Here is an 11,972-nt window from a genome sequence, read left to right as displayed (position 1 = left end):
CTCAGCTCCTGTGGATCCATCAGGTTTTGTGGGCGACCTGTGCCACGGTGCTTGGATTGGTTATCTTCAGGATGCTTGAGCCTCTGCAGGGCTCCCTCTTGCTCCCGGCCGGATTCCTCCCAGAAGAGAAGCCTTTTTCTCAGTAATTTTAAGTTTTCCCTTATCAAACAGCAGCTCCCTGTTCTGTAGTCCCCATTTCTTGGAGCCCTCCAGCCTGACAGCAGCGCACGTCAGGAGACAGCGCTGGCTCTGCACCTCCCGTTCCTAGAGAAACCCTCTTTTTGACAACATTATTCCCAAGTGATGTTATGTGACTGAAGAGAACAAACCCATGGCTGCCTCCACCTTCCCAGGCATCCCGAGGCTGCTCTTCCAGCCTACAGGGCCCTCCCACATCGCTGCTCTCTCAGCTGTATTTTGGGGGGCAGCTGTTTCGGGGGAGGTAAACGCTGCATTCACAGGAACAAGGAGGTGTTTGGGAAGCGTGCCCAGCCCGGCAGAACGTGCAGCAGTGCTGGGACAGGCCGGAGCACGGACTGTCTGGAATGTGGAATGTAAACAGAGTGTGTTACCAGCAACAGCCCAGCTACAGATCCCAACTGCCTGTGCTGTCTCTTGGGAGCAGCAAACCCCACGCTCCTGCTGCAGCCCAGGGGCAGCTTGTCACGCTGGATCAAATCATAACTGTTCTCTACACCAACCTTCCTGGCAATCTGAGTTATCCAAACTCCGGCCTCAGCCTCTGTAGCCTTCATACAGCATTGGGAAGTGATACAAATGCCCTGCTAGGATCCTGAGTGCTGACTGCTCCCAGCCCTGAAGAGTGCTGGCTCCAGGAGGGAAGCGCCTGGTGACCCTCTGAGTCAGCTGCCTGCCCACCTTGCTCTCAACAAGCACAGCAGCTGGATATTTAAATATTTTCATGCCCGTCTTAAAACAGCGGACATAAACACTTGAGTGTCTGTCCATTTGCAGGACAACTCCCAAAGACTGGCCTGAAATTCCAAGGAGGAATGATGAAGGTGAGCAGGCCTGGATTAGCTGGCAAAGGAGAGGAACCAGTTGTGATCCTGCTCACCCTGAGCTCTGCACAGTCATCACGAGGTCAGCCAGCCCTGTGACCTCAAATAAAACACAATAATTTCACCCCTTACCTACTGTTCATTTGCAGTGGGAACATGTGGTTCCCCCCAGCGCAGCACAGCCACTGCAGCTCAGTTAAGCCACACTTTTATTGTATTGTATTCCATGCATTATGTTCATGTTTTATAGTATGACAGAGGGAGGGATCAAGATAAATGTTAAACAAGAGCAGAAAGGTCATTTGTAACAGGTCCTGAGAAGGAAAGGCACATTGTAACCACTGAATCCAACAGAACGGAAACCTTGGACAGAGGAAGACAACGCTGGAGAGTGGACAAGGGAAGGGGTGTTTCAAGTTGGGGGCTGTGGAAGCAGGTTTGACACCACCTGCATTCCCCCACCCACCAAAGGTCTGTAGTTCAAATGGGTTTGGGGAGTTCAGTATTCAACCAAACCACTTCCACACTCCTGTTGCCCAGGGAGAGTCCAAGATCCCAAACTCCTCCAGGCTTAATCAGCACCAAGGGGCAGCACAGGACTCAAAAGCTCCTTTCTGCAGAGGCCAGCTGGGAAAAGGCAGCTGGTGGGGAGGCAGGGATGGGCTACCCAGCACCGAGGGACCCCGAGCCAGGTCCCAACCCGACCCTGGACTGCGGCATCGCTGGTGACCTGTGGGTATTGCTATTCACTGGCATCGAGGAGGAGAAAAGGCTGGGACAGAGCACGGACACAGCGGAGAAATGGTTGGCACAGACACTGGCACACATCTCTGTCAGGTCAGGGGTTGTAGCACCTCGAAGGGAAGCAGCAGCAAAACCGTGTGCTGTGCCTGATTTAAGGCAGCGATCGCTGCGGGTGATCCAGCGCCGGGAAGCACGAGGTTCCTGCCAGAGCAGGGGCTCCAGAGCCAGGCTGGACACTGGGACACTGCCCAGACAGTGAGCACAGCACACCCTCCAGCGAGCTGACACAACAGGGAGCTGCTGGAGACTGCACACAGTGGAAACGAGCACAGAACCAGGACAGAGGCTTGCAGCACTGGGCTCAAACATCGCTCCTGAGCACCCAGCCCTGCTGTGGCAAAGACACAAGTGTCTTATCTTGGCTTCCAGGGGAGAAAACAGTTCAGCTTCACCTTGGAATCAAGAGAAGGGATGGTTCAGTCATCACTGCAGCACCGGTACCAGCTCCTGTAACTATTTGTTGAAGTGTGTTCTGCATGTTAAAGAAGGAACAACATTTAGCAGCCCACATTTCTTCTTGAGCCCCTTTAGTTTGTTACCTGCCACCCTTTCCCAATCTCTTCTAGCCACCCTAAAGGTCACAGCCTGGATGAAATAAGCAGCAGAAGAGCATAAACAAAGCAGAGACAGCGCTGAGCTCCAGGCCTTTCCTAAGCAGCACAAGGAAGAGGTGTCTCTGCCCCCTGGCACAGATGGTGGGCACGGGCAGGGGTCTCACAGCCTGCAGCGTGCAGGGCAGGGATGGAGTTTGGGAGGTTTGGAAGCCTGAGAGGGCTGCACTATGCTGGTGATGGGCAGCCCAAAAGCATGGGCAGGCAGCAAGGGTTCCCCCCGAGCCAGTGGCCAGGGACAGCTCAGGCTGAAATCCTGGCACAGAGCCTCCATCTCTGGCCATCCCAGCCAGGAGAGAAGACTGTAGGAGTTTTTGCCTTTGCTGCCGTGGACTTTGCTGCTGGGCTCTGGGAAAAGGCTGAGCTGCCTCTCACCTGGGGCTTCAGTCACTCCGTGGCACAGATTGTAAACTTTAGTCCCTGCTGAGCTAAGCAAGGTGTGGATTTGGCCTCCAGGTGAGAGGCTGTCCATCTCCTGCAGCCCCCAGCTGCTGCTCAGGGCTGGGTGTGCTGAAAACATCATCTCCCTCACCACAGCCCTGCCTTGGGACACTATAAAATCCTTAGAGCTCCATGTGAGATGCTCTGAGGTGTAGCTCAGGGCCTGGAAAATGCAGGCAAGGCAGGACAGGCAGCAAGCTGGAACCTGGCAGTGCCCTGCCATCATGGTGTTACCTCTACATCTGAGTGTGGCAGTGCTGGGTTGTGCTACAAAATCATCATCCATGGAGGTAAGAGCACGAAATGAGGGTGTTCTTGCTGCTGGCCAAGGTCCCCAGGGTGCTGCCAGTGCCCTGAGCTTGGAGCTGTGAGGAGGCCACTGAGCAGACAGGTAATGCCATGAGCCAGGGCTTCTCTCCAAAGGCTGTAAGGAGAAGCCATTGGAATCCACATGGACGCCTCCAGCACTGAACCCTGGAGATGGGCCAGGAGCAGGTCCTGGAGACCTCACCCAGCTGCTCTCAGGATGTCATGACAGGGCTGATCTGGGGCACTGACAGGGATGCAGAGACGGAGATGAGGGTGATGGGGGGAGCCTTCCTCTTCAGCTGCAGGAAACCACCTTGGGTGCCCTGGGATGTCCCTCATTGCTTAGGCCAGGGCTGGCTGTGGGGCTGGTCTCTTCTGAGCAGGCTGTGTCCACACCAAGGCCAGGAAGACAGGAATAACAGTCCATGCCCCTGTGGAATGCCACTTCAGGGTTGTGTACAGAAGCTGGGCAGGAGCTGGCATCTCCAGGGAGCAGCATCTGCAACTCAGCCACATTTCTTCCTCTGCACAGACTCTGCAGTCCAAGTCCACTCCTCACACAGCTCTTGTCTCTACACTCGAGGTGTCACCATCCCAGTGTCTCCACAGCCAGGGCAGCAAAGCCCCCGAGGTGCCACCACAGTCCACATGTGCTTGTACGTACTGTATGTGGGCTTGGACACGGCTTGGTGCCCAACAGGTGCTGCAGGGGATGAACCTGACACAGAGCTGGGGCTCCTCCAGCACCTCCCTCTGTCCCACAAAGCTTAATCCACAGCATCTCCCCAGCTGCCAGGAGGAAAGGGGGGGCTGGTACCCCATGACCACCCCTAACCAACATCCCCCAGCAAGTTCAGAGTTGTCGCCAAGCGGAGGGGAGAGGATGAGGTACAGAACAAGTCATCCCCTGGCCTTGTGATAAGAGTTTGGTGGGAAAAATCACCCTCTTCTATCCCCTGGCTTGTGAAAAGCACTGAGGGACACCACGTGTGCCCAGAGCCAGCCTGGCCCAGGGGCTGTGGCCATGCTCACACGTGGGCAGAGAGAAGGAGGTCGTGCCCACACTCACGCACCGCAAGGACACGCTGAAGGAAAACGGGAATTGCGAGTGTGGGAAGGGGTTTCCTGAGACTGCGGAGAAGCGAAGGCCGCGCTGAACAGTCAGGGACAGGTGTGCTGGTGTGGGAGCAGTCCTGCCTTAAGGCTGCAAGTGTTCCAGGTACTGCGGCAGCGGGTTCTCCTTGACGTATTTCTGAATGTACCAGCACGTCAGGTGGGCCTTCAGGTCCTCCTCCACCACGAAGTCCAGGGCTGCCTGTAACCAACGGGGATCAAATGAGTTACAACCACCACTCCCAGCCTCTGCTCCCCTCTGAAGCCTTGTGGGAGTCCTGTACTCCTCACCCAGATGGGGGAAGCAGTAGGGGTCCCTCAGGTACCTCCTGTGCGAGGAAAAGGCCTGAGGGGAGCTGTCCTGCCATAGCCACCACCCCACCACAGAGTCCACAGTTTAACCCTCAACACATCCAGCCTGGTGGATGCTGTGCTGCAGGTGACCCAGCCCACCTTCATCATCCCTTTGTCCCTGCTTACAGGGCCAGGGAGCAGCTGTACCCCAAAGCATCACCCACAGTTCCCCACCATTGTGCTCATGGCTCCTCAGCTCTCCTTGCACAGCCCAAGGCAGGCAAAGGGCTCACGAGGACAGTGAAGGTTTGAGAGGGGTCCAGCTTGGGCTGAGGTGAACCATCAGCCCCTGCACAGGGGTGTTTTGCTGAGAGGAGGAATAGGCCAAACTTGTTGAGTGGCTGGATTTGCTGACACTTACCCAGCTCCTCTTGCCACAAGAGACAGGAATGTCTGACCCCAGATTTCCATCTGCCCCGCCAGCCACCCCATCTCCCATCAGGGCAGGATTCCCACAGGGCACACATGCAATTCCAACGTGATGGGGCCTGGCTTCAACCAGGATCTTTACCCACAGCTGGGATGGCAACAGCTCCTGCCCTGGTGGGTGGCTGGGCCGTACCTTTGCCAGGTGCTTGGCTATCCCTCTCCCTCGATAGGCATCCGGCACCTCCGTGTGCTGCAAGTCCACGATCCGCTTCCCCACGTACTCATAGAGCAGCACAGCCTTGTCATGGCAACCTGAGGGGTGGGAGAGAGGGGTGAGGGTTGGGATGTCCCTGGGGAACCCACAGCACGGGATGAGAGAAAGGATTGAGGGTTGGGATGTCCCCAGAGAACCCACTGCAGTGGATGGGCAGTTTTGGGACTGCTACAGTATCCCTCCTGCCCATGGGAATGGTTCTGGTGCTGGGACAGAGACTTTGCTTTCAGTGACACCTGGATGTCCTCATTGGTCCCCTCGAGGTGTGAGCAGAGCCAGGTCTGCTTGGCCTTTCCAAGCTCCTGAAGCAGGAGCAAGTTTTTGACCTAGACCTGAATCAATGCCAGCACAACATGTTTAGAGTAGGAAAGCAGCTGTGGGGAGGGAGGAGATGTGTTGATGGTGAGGGAGAGCAAAAAGAGGGGGAAAACCAACAAAACTGACCCAGGTAACAGCCAATTAATTTCTTCTCTAGCACAGGGTTTTTTGTTGTGGCACATAAAACAGGACAAGACTCCTTGGTCTGGTGTCGCAGTATTGTCTAGACACGTTTTGGGGAAGATGCTGGGGAGGTGAATTCCACAAACACACAGGAAAGAGCACACAGGTGTGCAAGGGGGGCTGTGCACACAAATTTACATGTACACACACACAGGCTTCCTGTTTCGACACCCTGACCTTTCTCACAGCAGCTCAGTTACAGGAAAAAAAAGTTTCAGCTCATGTATAAATCAGAGGAGTCAGAACACCCCTCTGGTTTCATCCACAGAACCTGAGCTTCTGCCTTCAGTGCAGAAGCAAATGTTTCATTTCTAGAAAGTTTCTGTACTTAAAAGTGAGTTTCAGAAATGCAAGATCCCAATCAAAGAGACAAGTTTGATTAAAAGAATGGAAACTTCCTTCTCTCCAATGTTTTTTTAAGGCTGAAGGGCTGCAAAGTTCACCTGCATTCAGGATCTGCTTTAGCTGAGCTCAATACACTCTATTTCACTGCATTTCAGCTGACAACTCCAGCCCAGTTTGCCTTATCCTTGTATTCAAGAGAAACTAGAAATGAGTCCATTGGAATTTTGGGTTTCCAGAGAAGCAGCTCAGGCTTTTATTCCTGCTCCTTTTATGCAGACACTCAATTCTCTTACACTGGATGGAAACCTTCACATTTCCAGCCTGAGTTTATTCCTGCTGGTTTCTGCCCACTCGTTCTTGTGCCAACATTGTTCTTGGGTGGACATAAATAATTTCCCTCCCTGCTGTTCCCCCAAGTATTTATAGGCTTCAGTCCTGCCCCTCTCAGCTCTGGTTCACCATAAAGCCAAGCTCTCTGAGTTTCCCCCAGACAGAGAAGAGGGAGCACTGCAGTGTTTCTCCATGTGGATCCAGGTACCCCAAAAAACCCAAGGGAGCAGGTGAAGCCCTTCCCCAGCAGCACAGACCTGTCTTGCTGGAGGGAAACCTGGACTGGGGCATGAGGTGCCCTCACCCTCACAGAGCATTTGGTGGCAGGGCTCTCAAGGGTGGCAAGGGCAGAGTTGGCAGCACCAAAGGCTGTAAAATGATCTTATAACAACAGCTTTCACTCCTTCCAGCCCTTCCACCCCACTCTCTTCCCAGGCTAAAACTTTCCATAGCCTCTGCCTGAAGCTTTGAGAAGTTTAAAACTAAATTGACAACAGAACAAAAGATCTTTTTTCTTTAAATACACTTTTAGAATATATGATCTGTTTAGAAGTACCACAGACACAAATACATTTTAAAGCAGAAGGTGATGCAGTGTTTGGAGGATCTCAGACATGTCCTGTCAGGCTTTTCCTCGATATTCTCTGCACCACAGCAGCACCACAAACCCCCAGCCAGGACAGCAGCTGCAGAGTGCCACCAGGGCACAGATGAACACACAGAGAAAGGATTTTACAACCAGCCTGATTTTACAACAGAGAGTCAGCGCTGCTGGAAACTGGGCCCAGTTCAGAAAAACCTCCCAGTTCAGCCAAGTGCATGATCACATCCACACATGCTCACCTCAGTGACATAGCACATGAAACCAAGGACACTCATACCACAGGGTGTGGTGTGGGCCCTGCGGGTCACAGCCACGGCTTGGAGTAAACCACCCCTGGTGCTGTGAGGTACCCTGGACATGGGGGGCTGCTCCCAGGAAAGCTGGGGAGCTGGAGGCAGTGCTGACCCTTCCTGGGAGCACGCAGCCCCAGTTTGGTGCAATCCCCCGCAAGGAGAGAAGGCACAAGCAGAAACCCCACCAAGACAAGGCATAAGAGACACCTCCTGCCAGCCTCCAGCCCGTGTCACCCCCTCGGGCTCCAGGACAGGAGTTTATCAGCCTGCACAGACAGAGCTTGGCACAACACGCTCAGGTCTCAGCCAGCAGAGCCCCAGGAGCCTGCCCGTGGTGTTTGACTCACTGACACTCCCCTCGAGGCGAGGAAGTGGAGTCGATGCAAATCAGGAGAGGCAGAGAGGAGCAGGATGGCAGCAATGGCAGCACAGCTGGTGCCCTGCTCGCCCTCTGTCCCTCCCTGCACTCACAGGGGGCACAGGGAAGGGGAAGCCCATCCTTCACTGACCCCTTCTCCTGGCACACACAAAGAACCTGCCCAGCAGCACTGCAGGACTATCCTTTGTCCCTTCTCCCTGTCCCCCTGCACCAACCCCAGCCTGCAGTACCCCTTTGTGTGCCCAGGACCTGGGCAGGGCCATGGCTGCTGCCTGCAAGGGCAATTTCTGCAGCCCAGCCTTTGGAGCAGCCCCTGAGCTCCAGCCCCCTTAGGACAAAGCCATTCCCTGGGAGCAAAGGGAGAGAACAAAAGCCAGCCCCAACTCTCGGGGCAGGAGGCAGCTCAGGTCTTCTGCTGCTGAGCCAGACAGTGAGGGGAAAAAAAAGCAAAAGCTGTGTGTGGGGTGGGCTGAGAGGACGAGATGTCCCGAGGAGCATCCCAGGCTGGAACTTACTGCCTGCCATGGGCTGGCCTCACTCCCCAGGGAGCTACTGGCACGTTACTACGGAGAGAAAACACAACAGAGCACAACAGCCAGAGTGGAGACAGCACAACCCTCATGGAAGGGCCTCACTCGCAGGAATGGCAGCGGGGGGGTCTGGTGTGGAGCAGTTTCCTGTTTAGCAGCTCTCTGGAGGTGCCTGTGGCACAGGAGGAGCGAGGATGTCTTTGATGCAGTGCTTGGTGACAGATCCCTTGGCCCCTGCTGCAAACTCAGCACCTTCCCCTCTCCATCTGCCCCATCACGGAGGAAAGCTCCAAGGCATGATCTGCTCTGGTTTTCCCTAATAAATCTGAGCCTGCCCTCCTGGACAAGGAGTTCCCAAGAGTCAGATGAGCAGCGGACAAAACAGGAGCTTCCAGCCAAAATCCTGCCCAAAGCCAGCTGGGGAGGAATGGGAGGTTTGGGAAGTGCAGTGCGCTGCAGAGAAGCCCGCACATCCCTGAGGAACTGGAGCTGCTCCCTGCACGTGGTGAGCCCGTCTCCTGGCTGGAGAGCCTGACGGCTGTGATGGGCACCCAGAAGTCACAGCAGCTGCTGCTAAAAGCTCTTCCCCTGCCCCAAACATCTGTGCCAGCAGCTGGACCAACTAGCCCACTGCTTTGAGGTGGGGGAATCCCTTTGGGTTTCTTGTTTTGAACTGAAATTTCATCTCAGATCCAAAGAAATACCCAACTATGCCTGACAGAACAGCCTATATGATTCCTGTGGAAGCTTTTAGCTTTGGCAAATGGACATTTTCCAAGAGAGTCTCTGCACAGGGAGATTTCTGGCTGGCTCAGGCTGTTAGTCACATCCTAGCCCATTACAAATCCAGTTGGGCATCTTTCTGCCCTCCTCTTGAGGGATAACAAGGCTCAGTGAGGTCTGGTTATAATCAGCTTTGCTTTCAGCTTCTAAATGTTCCTTCATTTGGGATGCAAGGGAAAAGGGAATGTGTTCAAGTGAAGCAGCTGTTCCTATCAGAGTTCTAAGAGCTACTGCAGCAAACAGGGGAGGAACCAGCAGAGAAAGGAAAGACAGGGCAAGCCCCAAAAAATCGACTGCAATTCATCTTCCTTGTGCACAAGGAGGAAGTCCTGACACGGGGTCACACAGGGGCGCAGAGGCAAACACAGGATGATGCTGAAAATGAACACTTTCACAACCAGTTCACAGCTTTCACTGTCTCAGGCCTCCTGCCCCAGGGACTTCCAGAAATTCGTCACCATTGGAAAGTTTTCTACACCACCATAAAGCACCAGCTGTCGAAGTCTGGCTGCTTGGTCCACATGTCTGGTACATCCATGTTTTCACAGGGTGTCATCCACACTTGACATTTAGCAGAAATTAGGGGACATCACAGGCAAGCTGACCCTGGAGCCCACAAACTGCTGCTCATCTCTGCTGTGCAGTGCAGTGACATGGGACAAGAGTGCTCTCTGAGGGACACAGGGGTCACTTCAATGCCAAAATCTGTGTCAATTCCTTGTCATTCCCTGCACGCAGCAAGAAAAACCTCCCGGAGCATTCCACACCAGTGATGCTCATTGTGCCAGGAGCAGGAGCAGCAAAGAGCAGTGCAGGAAATAAACACCCTGCCACGCACTCCCACAGAGATCTTATCTCCTGACCATCTTCCAGGGCTTGGCTGCTACCAACAAGTGCCTAACGAGGAGGAGGAGAGACAGATCACCCACTTCACAGGGATGTTAGTCAGTGCAGCAGCACGGACACCATCACACCAAGACGTTGCTCAGCTCTGCTGCCTGGCGTGGCCAGTGCTGAACTCACAAAAAAGGGCTCAGACTCCCTGAACTCACAGAAAAAACCCAACCTCGATCAAGGGGATTCACCTGAGTGAGGCCATGGCCAGATTGGATGGGGCTTGGAGCAACCTGGTCCATGTCTGGACACACAGAAGTTGTCCCTGCCCAAGGCTGGAATGAGATGAGCTTTAGGATCCTTCCAACCCAAACCATTCTGGGATTCTGTGACTCCACGAACCCCTCCTGTATCAGGAGGTTCTGTGCTGATTCACACACGACTCCCACAGCTGATTCTCTCCCTCTCAAAGTTCACCCTCTCCAGTCACGACTCATCCCTGCTCAGCCACCAAACGCTACTTGGCCCGTGGTGTGGCTGGCAGAGCTTTTATCCAGAAAACCACGATAAAAGATTACGTTTCCCTAATAATTGTTGACCCTTGGCTGTCCCCTCTGTTTCCTGCACACACCAACTTCACTGACTGGGACAATGCTCTGGTGGTGGCAGTGGGGACCAGGCACCTGGGACCTTGTTTGATCTCAGGCTGAAATAAGCAGTTGGTGAAATTGTTTTCTCTGCACCCGTCTCCTCCTTCCTCGCTCCACCACTGCTGAGCCTCCAGCTTGCACTTTGTAATTAGTGGTTGAAATGAAAATGGGGTGGGGGGGCAGGAAGAGAAGTCTAAAATAAAATCTGGACTATTCCTGTTGTTTTATCGACTAAACCTCCTGCATTCCCTATGATTTCTGAACTACACATCTTATTTTATGCAATTTCTGCAGGGCAGCGAGGCAGTTTTACCCAGAATAGTTCTCAGCATGACAAATGGATGGGGAAGAGATGCTGAGATCGTTGAATATCTGGAATTAACCACTAAGATGAAAGCTGTGAAAGAATCGGTGCACCACAGAGAAATTTTAGTGGCACCTACTTTGTTTTCTTTGTTCACTCCACCCAGTGTGTGACAGAGCTTTTTGGGGGTCACTGTGTCACCAGAGTAACACAGTCCTGGTCCCACAGGTGGCTGTGGCAGCTTGGATCCCTGTTCCTGATCCTACAGAACCGTGGCACCCACTGTGCTGAAGGAATTCCCTGAAGGAATGTCCCCAGAGGGGTCCCCATTCCCAGCTGGCACCGCAGCTCCACATCACCCAAAGGCATCTGCTCCTGAGGGGGACAAGGCAGTGCCCCCAAACCTGCCCGTGCCACCATCGGGCTCCACACACCGACCCCAACCGAGGGAGCCGAGAGATCCCCAGATCTGGATGAAGGTTTTAGACGAAAGAACCCCAGATACCCTGGGAGAAGGATTTAGGGTGCAGGAAGAGGGGGGTCACACCGCGGCAAGGTGGAGAGTACAGGGGGAAGTGCTGCGGGACACAGCGGCACGGCAGGAGGAGGGATCGGGAGAAACGGGGGGAAATAGGTGAGAACAGGAAAAAGAGGGAGGAACAACAAGAAAAAGGGGGGAGAGCAACGGGGAGGAGGAACGGGGAGGGGAAAGGGGGCAGAGACGGGGGGGCCAAAGGGGGGGGGAAACAGCGGGAGCTGAAAAGGAACGGGGATGTGGGGCCGCCGGCGAGGTCGAGCCGCGGGCAGAGGGCAGCAGGTAACGTCCCGGGGAGCCCCGAGCGCCGTCCCTTTACCGTTGAGCCGCACGGTGAACTGCCGCCGCTTGCGATCGTGCTCCACCTGGATGGGGCAGCCCTGCTCCAGGAGGCCGAGCGGCGCCGAGTGCGCCATGGCGGGCGGTGCCGGTGCCGGTGCCGGTGTCGGTGCCGCCGGCGCCGGAGCGGAGGCGCGGTCGGGCCCCGGCGCGGCCCCGGCCGCAGGAAGCCCCAGCTGTGCGGCACGTGCCCGCCCCGCAGCCAATGGCCGCGCCGCGCTTTTGTTTTGGTACGGCCGCGCGGCCCT

At 54.8% G+C, this 11,972-nt stretch overlaps 1 protein-coding gene across 1 annotated transcript; it reads right to left on the bottom strand.

The window, feature by feature from the left end:
• Window positions 1-1,214: 1,214 nt before the first annotated feature.
• Window positions 1,215-11,967, bottom strand: NATD1 (N-acetyltransferase domain containing 1). The gene is made up of 3 exons (XM_066329815.1): window positions 11,705-11,967; window positions 5,217-5,335; window positions 1,215-4,502 (listed from the first exon to the last, which is right to left on the bottom strand). Exons 1-3 carry the CDS (start codon window positions 11,799-11,801, stop codon window positions 4,386-4,388), a joined length of 333 nt encoding a protein of 110 aa, XP_066185912.1. The 5' UTR covers window positions 11,802-11,967; the 3' UTR covers window positions 1,215-4,385.
• Window positions 11,968-11,972: the final 5 nt, after the last annotated feature.

The sequence above is a fragment of the Sylvia atricapilla genome, chromosome 15, assembly GCF_009819655.1.
Source record: "Sylvia atricapilla isolate bSylAtr1 chromosome 15, bSylAtr1.pri, whole genome shotgun sequence".
NCBI classification, from domain to species: domain Eukaryota; kingdom Metazoa; phylum Chordata; class Aves; order Passeriformes; family Sylviidae; genus Sylvia; species Sylvia atricapilla.
Note: the sequence above shows the minus strand (reverse complement) of the source record. Positions and strands in the feature narration are given on the sequence as shown.